Genomic DNA, 7,818 nt, shown 5'->3' on the forward strand with positions numbered 1-7,818 from the left:
ATATAGGATCAGACCAGTAACTTGAAAACCCAAATATTTACGGTGGTTTACAATTTTAAATTGACTTGTAGTTGGGAAGTTGCATAATTTATACCTCACATCTTTATTAGCATCCTAAGGTATCAGTCGCACAGATCTCCCTAAATTTGGATGAATGAGTATAAATATAATTATTTTAATACTCAGATTTTGATAATAAAAATTATATTAATAAATTATTTGAATAGTTTTTAAAATTAATTTTAGTATGTCAAATTCATATCCATACTAAAACAATTATTTCTATCTTCTCCGTTAAATTAATTAATTTAAAAAGATCAATTACACCGACGTTCGTCCAAAGTGTTTTTTCATTTTTATTTTATTCATAAACACTTATTTGTAAAACTATCTACCATGTACCTGTAAAAAGCCATCTACTATATTCAATTTCTGTAAAGAAAATTATTGTTTTTGAAATTGTTAAACTGACAGCTCTAATCAGAGATGTCAAAAAAATCCGTACCCGCGAGTATCTGCGGATAAAACCCGCAACGGGTAGGAAATGGATATTAAAAATGGATACCCGCTACCCGCGGGTACGGGTATTTTTGATACCCGCATGTTAACGGGGCGGGTACGGGTATCATAGTATCCGTACCCGTGGATACCCGTACCCGCTAAACTTTATATATATATATATATATATATATTAGTAAACAACATTATGAATCTTCATCCAATAATGGTGGTCAGATTCTTACCCCACAAATGAGTAAATTACTTCCATATACTGTGGAGGTATTGATGTTATGGACCAACATGGAAGGTAATGAAATTAACACTTTTAAGTGATTGTTAGAAATTTTGACTGAACTTCTTATGTTTTAAGGCTCTTCTAGATTAAAATTGGACAACATGAAACTTTATACAATGTTGTAAGAGGTTGACATTGATGAAGTTAGTAATTTCTTTAATATTTCATTCAAAAATAAACTACAATATAAATTGGTAGTGATTTTTTATTTGTTTGTTTTTCAAGAATCAATCGGAGAAAGGGGACTTGTTGATCTAAACACTAATTATGGTTAAATATTTATTTTTTAAAATATTTTTGTAAATACCCGTGGATACCCGCGGATATGAAAAAAATAGACGGGTACCCGCATAACGGATACCCGACGGATATGGGTACGGGTACGGGACAAATATTTATCCAGCGGGTAGGGTACGGGGGAGCTACTACCCGTACCCTACCCGCCCCGTTGACATCCCTAGCTGTAATCAATAATAATTTGTTTACTATTATTTGCAAATAAATTTTACCTTTTTTTTTCATATATTTATTTTTTATTATCCAACTTTTTTGTATATATAATAGAAACTAGGAATGAATAAATTATTAACGATAATAGTATTTATCACAATAAAATATTGAAAATGTTCTTATTATATATATATATATATATATATATATATAATAAAGATAATTTTTTCACCAAGATAATTTTATATCTATAACAAAAAATAAAGAAATGAATTTTTATAATTGTTGTTTTTGAAATACATTTTTAATCTTAATTTTTACATTTTTATCTTTATTTTTATTAATCAACTTTATACTTTCGCCAATATCCAAAAAAAGAATTGATTAGCGAATAAATTACATAGTATTTACGAGGATAATTTTGTTACATATTAAAATAAATAATACAAAGTTATTTTTTATAATTATTATGTCTATAACTATTAATAAGAAGTCCATCTTTATACTTTTTATGATTCCCATTAATTATTTTTATGTTTTCAAAAAATTGCATTTTAAAGAGCCATTTCTTTGTATTTTTAAAAGTTGTAAAAAATCTACCTGAAAACATAATTGCTGTAACGAACTTATCCATTTTCATAATTTTTGTTTAAACATATTTTTAAATACAATAGTGATTTAAGATAATGATATTTTAAACCAATTTTACTTTATTACGTATTAAATTATTTATTTTAATTTTTTTTAATGATGTAATGATTGATTGATGATTAGAATAATAAATTAAAAATAAATAGAAAAAATGAGTTAACATCGTTGATTTACTGTATTCTCGTACCAAATCCGAAATTCTAGTAAGTCCAGTCCCGTCATCCACGTGTAAATTGAATGCACTGAATCGACGCAAAAGGTACTTGATTCCGCCACGTGTTAAAGGAGTTGAATTGGAGGTATAGCATTTGCAAGTCTGCATTTGCAGACAGTAGAAGAAAGGACAGAGAACAACATAGACTTAGAAGAAAAACAAACAGAAGTGAGAAGAAGAAAAATAATACAAAGATCGACTATGAATGTGTTAAGTGCGTTAATGGTGACTCAGGACCAACTCGGAGAACCTGAAGGCACACCCTTCGGATCCGTATGGTGGTTCGTCTACGCCGGCATCTCCTGCTTCCTTGTCATCTTCGCCGGAATCATGTCCGGTCTAACCCTAGGTCTCATGTCTCTCGGACTCGTTGACCTCGAGATTCTTCAGCGCAGCGGTTCTCCCTCCGAGAAAAAACAAGCAGGTTTATCCTCTTCCTTTTTTTTTTTGTCTTCTATTCCGTTCCTCTGTTTTCGGCGGTCGATTTTTCGCATAACCTAATCGGATTACGTAGTTTCGAGCGCTTTTCTTTGATAACTAAGGAGTTGTACATAATTTTTTATGTCCTTATGCAGCCGTTATACTTCCTGTGGTTCAAAAACAACACCAGCTTCTTGTGACTCTGCTTCTGTGTAATGCTGCTGCCATGGAGGTAGGTAATTTGTTGGATTGCTATGCTCCATTACGTATGAATTTCTATTTATAACTTGTCTGTTGGAGAAGAGGTTATTACAACTCAGTAGACTACTTTACTTTCATGCGATGTTTTACGGGAGATCAATTTGAAACGAGGTCTACTGTGAAACTAGCTTCTTGGGAAAGGTTGTAGGCGCGTAAATTGAAACACTGCCGTGTTATGTAAGAATGATAGACGAATCTTCTTTTTGGATGTTGGAGGTTTTGCGGAGTAATTGTATGTATTGATTATGCATATATACTCTTTGCATTGGCTAGTTGATCATGCCTAATCTTTAAGCAGCTGTTGCTTTGAAACTTGCAATCGCAGGCCCTTCCAATATACCTAGATAAGATGTTCAATCAGTTTGTTGCCATCATTCTCTCCGTGACTTTCGTTCTGTTTTTCGGGGAGGTACGTGGTTTTGTCATATTTTATGGTTCTGTGGTTTACCATCAACACTCGTAAGCAATGAATATTATAGACTACTTTTTTCCTCTCTGGTTTCAGGTTATTCCGCAATCAATATGTAGTAGATATGGTCTTGCTGTAGGTGCTAACTTCGTATGGCTTGTCCGAATTTTAATGATAATCTGTTATCCGGTTGCTTATCCCATTGGAAAGGTAATTAATGATATATTGGATAAATTAGCATCTTTTCTAGTATATGAACAATTGATGCAGTTGATTATGCATTAATGTAGAAGTTATGTTTCCTTGTATTCTATCGGATAACCATTATGATATATAACAAAGTAGAGGATGAAAAGTGAAAATAATTAGCATTTCATGTCATGGCCATGATCTTTTCATGAAACTTCAGTTTGCGAATCGCGTGTATAAGGCTTTTTCTAGTCTTTCTTACATCAGTATGTAAGCAACTGAGTAGTAACGACATAGGATGCCCTTGGTCAAAAACCAGATGATTAGACTCGTCTTTTTTGACAGTAATAGTCCTTTTAAAATGTATATAGGAACAACTTATAGAAAGGTCACGGCATACATTTTCTTTTTTTCACTGATATTTGTTCCAGGTTCTAGACAGGTTATTGGGGCATGATGAGGCTTTATTTAGGCGAGCTCAGTTAAAAGCTCTTGTCTCAATCCACAGCAAGGAGGTGTGAAATTAATATGTATTATTATGAATGATTAGTTGAGGAATCTGTCATGTCAAAATTGGTAAAATTATCCAATTATCACCATTGTAGTCATTGCTGTTTGATTCGGAAATGTTGAATTTTCTTGTTTTCAGGCTGGGAAAGGTGGAGAGCTTACGCATGATGAGACAACAATTATCAGCGGAGCCCTAGATTTGACTGAAAAGGTAAACAGCACATTTCCCCCATGATATATTTTGAATATCAACATATCATCAATATTTCGTATGACACAATGACAGTACAATATAATTTAAAATATGAGATTCATGTTTATAACCTATTTTGTAATTTTATAATTTCAACACCAATTAAGGATGATGGAATGTGGAAACAGGCGAGGGTTGCTTCATGGATTTGATAATTTCTAACTAGTTGTAGCGTATGTGAATTCCCATCACATGAACATTTATGAGAGTAGAATTCCCGTTCAGCATGCATCAAGATGTGAGAAACACCTTATCCAATCAGACTGTTTGTGTCTTCTGTTTTGGATACAAGGAACGATCAAGGGGTTATGGACATGGAATTGGAGATACATGGGTATAAGAAATGCTTAAAAGAGTGTCGTATTTTTTAAATATTCTATAGGCCTATTGAAGCATTACTTATTCTTTTCCAAAATTTTCCATTCAGTTTCCATGATCTTGTATTCTCTAAATTATATATTTTTCTTTGTACTAAACTTTTCTCTTTATTTTTTACCTTTAGTATTAATTATCATACTGTACTATTTTGACATGTGCATGATATATTTTATATATCTGTTTTAGCAGCATACTTGTGTACACCTTTCATTTCTCCAAATATTGAATTTTCTTTGAGCAGACTGCTGAGGAGGCCATGACCCCTATCGAATCAACTTTTTCTTTGGATGTTAATTCAAAATTGGACTGGTCAGTATGCATCTCACTCTATATTTTGGATATTGTAAAGGGACAATTATTAAGTCAAGCATAAAAAGCCCCAATTCTTCATTAATGTGTGCATGTTTGTATTCAAGTATTTGTGATATTCAGAAGAAAAGTCCAAGTTGCACCTTTCAGCACTATATATGTGTGTGTGTGTGTGTAACGGTTTCTTACAGTTACAAGAAGGACATATACTATATTTTCTAAAGTATAAAGTTAACAAGGAGAATGTTTAACAAGTACCTTCGAATGCTGTTCCTATTTCCTAACTGGGTTGTTCCCTTGTCTGATTGGCATCCTTCTCATTAAATCCAGATACTAGCAACTAATGGATGCATTACCCAAGTTACTGAAAACATAGAACTGAGAGATCATGGTCAGAAATTTTAATGCTTGTCGATTTACTTATTAAAACACCTATTATAAGCTATAGCATGCTAAGATTGATCAACTCAACTGACAATGGCGGCAGTCAAGTAACTTATTTTTTTGTGGCAAAGGGGTTGATATTCTTAAATAGAATAGGTTTAAATAGTTTATTCAAATTTGTTTGAAAAATGGATCTTTGAGTGAAGAGGAATTCGTTTGCTTTTATAAAGACTTTTTGATTGCTGAAGATATATTTATTTTCCACTGCTTTTACTGGAACATGTGACTAATATTTCTCTAGGTAGTGTCTCCCTCAATATAAGTAGGACCTGACGTCAGTTGCATACTGAGAGTATAATTATTGGCTACAAAGTATATGTATGTATTCACTCTCTGCAATTTTCACCCCTTTAACCATTGTTGTGAATCTCAAATCAGGGAGGCAATGGGGAAAATTCTTGCTCGTGGGCACAGCCGAGTTCCTGTGTATTCTGGAAATCCAAAAAACATTATTGGGCTTCTACTTGTGGGTGTTAAATCCTCTCCCGTTGACTTGAATTTAGTCTATCCCTTTTAATTACTTTCTATATTCGCTTTTCTTCACTTAAATTCTATTTAAAATTAGGTCAAAAGTCTTCTCACTGTAAGGCCTGAAACAGAGACGCCTGTCAGTGCTGTTTCCATCAGGAGAATCCCACGGTACATTTGTTAGGGAGTAACTATACTGAGCTAAATTTTGAATGGAGTCACAATTGTGAATTTTACATCTTTGATACACCTTCTTGCAAAGCCCTTTGGCCTTCCAATAGGGACAAAACACTATCGCTTTTAGCTGATTCTCAAATTTAGTTTAATCAAGAATTTGGGTGTTTAAGGATCAAATTCCTATTCGTTTAGTTATAAAGTGTACCCCTTGTCAAGAATCAAGTCTCCTAAAAGCACCAGGAGATTTTGGATATAAGCATGTGAATGATTTTCATATCTTTAACTTTTGATTTATTAATTTATAATCTTGTTATTCTCTTTAAGATTTAATTTCAATACAAGGAATGTGTATAATGTTTTATATTTTATTTACAGAGTTCCTGCGGATATGCCTCTTTACGATATATTGAATGAGTTTCAGAAGGGTAGTAGTCACATGGCTGCTGTTGTTAGAGCTAGGGGGAAAGGAAAGATAATTCCTGAAATAACTGGTGCAGAGACATATGAAAGAAATAAAGGGGTTAATGGGGATTCACAATTGACTACTCCATTACTTCTGAAGCAGGATGATCAGAAGATGGAAAGTGTCGTGGTTGACATTCATAAGTTTTCAAGACCTCCAAGCATTAATAAGTCAACTAGTTTGCAACGTAGTGATGCCACCACAAATGGTTCCTTTTCGGATAACATGGATGATGGTGAAGTGATTGGTATTATCACATTAGAAGATGTATTTGAAGAACTTTTGCAAGTAAATTACAGTATTTTGAGATATTCCCCCATCGTCAGTACGCTACTACATCTTTCTTCTCTCAATATTGATTGCATGTGTTTCCGATGATGCAGGAGGAGATTGTGGATGAGACAGATGAATATGTTGATGTTCATAAGAGGTAATTATCGTCAAATCTTAATCTGCTGACTAGTATGAAACCGCTGTAAATCAGAATTTGAATGTTACCTATTTTATATTTCAGAATACGAGTGGCTGCCGCCGCAGCTGCTTCCTCAGTGGCACGGGCCCCATCAATCCGAAGATTGACTGGTCTAAAGGGAGCTGTAAGTGACAAACTATTAGTCCTTTTAAAAAAAAAATGATTTTAATATCTATTTCATGTTTGTCATAGAATATAATCTTTTTCATTTTAATATGGCCTACTTCTCATGCAACCTTGAATGATTTGTAGGTATGCTAGATACATTGAAATGATTTATATCTTGTTATACTTTTTCCCATGAAAGGCTTCATACCATGACAGCAGACTTAAAATGAACTTATGATGGGTTCAATGAGAACATTAGTGGTTTTTTAGTCGATTCCAAATTTGTATGTCGGAGTGGCCTTGTTTTTCTCATATATATATATATATATATATATATATATATATATATATATATATATATATATATATTTTATGGCATCAAATAATTTTTGGTCTTGATTTTTAATCATTCAGGGAAGCCAAAGTAAGACAGGGCTAACTGTGAAGAAATCTGCAGAGGAAGATGGATCGAATACAAGGCCACAGTGAGCTCTTTCTCCTATCGGGAGGGGATATTATACGTCCTTTTTCGTGCATAAATAATATATACGAAAGGATATGGTCATACAAAGGTGATAGATGTTATATTAATGGTCAATATCCACCCTTTTTCCAGGAAAAAGAAATCTCATACATCACTCGTTTAAGATAAATTATTCATGCATTCGAAGTTTGAAGTACAAATTTCATCATAAATGAGACAATATGTTATAGGTACGAATAAAATATATAAATTTTTTTGACTTTTTTCAAATAACAAATTAGTTATATGTTTGTATTCTAATTTTCATATAAATGTCAACTAATAATTATACAAAATTTAATCTAATTGTCACCATTGATTTT

General features: G+C 32.7%; 1 protein-coding gene across 1 annotated transcript; it reads left to right on the top strand.

Moving 5' to 3' along the window:
• The first annotated feature begins 2,212 nt into the window (after positions 1-2,212).
• LOC114186914 (DUF21 domain-containing protein At4g14240-like) lies at positions 2,213-7,594 on the top strand. Its single transcript, XM_028074993.1, has 13 exons — positions 2,213-2,535; positions 2,687-2,763; positions 3,118-3,201; positions 3,298-3,411; positions 3,822-3,905; positions 4,040-4,111; positions 4,773-4,840; positions 5,663-5,750; positions 5,850-5,923; positions 6,305-6,680; positions 6,776-6,822; positions 6,907-6,988; positions 7,387-7,594. Exons 1-13 carry the CDS (start codon positions 2,313-2,315, stop codon positions 7,459-7,461), a joined length of 1,464 nt encoding a protein of 487 aa, XP_027930794.1. The 5' UTR covers positions 2,213-2,312; the 3' UTR covers positions 7,462-7,594.
• The last annotated feature ends 224 nt before the right edge of the window (positions 7,595-7,818 follow it).

This window comes from Vigna unguiculata, chromosome 6, assembly GCF_004118075.2.
Source record: "Vigna unguiculata cultivar IT97K-499-35 chromosome 6, ASM411807v1, whole genome shotgun sequence".
Taxonomy (NCBI): domain Eukaryota; kingdom Viridiplantae; phylum Streptophyta; class Magnoliopsida; order Fabales; family Fabaceae; genus Vigna; species Vigna unguiculata.

Excerpts from the sequence above, each read along its gene's own strand:
- LOC114186914 (XM_028074993.1), top strand. The coding sequence starts at position 2,313 with ATGAATGTGTTAAGTGCGTTAATGGTGACTCAGGACCAACTCGGAGAA. Across the intron at positions 3,906-4,039 it reads TCTCAATCCACAGCAAGGAG|GCTGGGAAAGGTGGAGAGCT; the intron begins GTGTGAAATTAA and ends TCTTGTTTTCAG. Across the intron at positions 5,751-5,849 it reads ACATTATTGGGCTTCTACTT|GTCAAAAGTCTTCTCACTGT; the intron begins GTGGGTGTTAAA and ends ATTTAAAATTAG.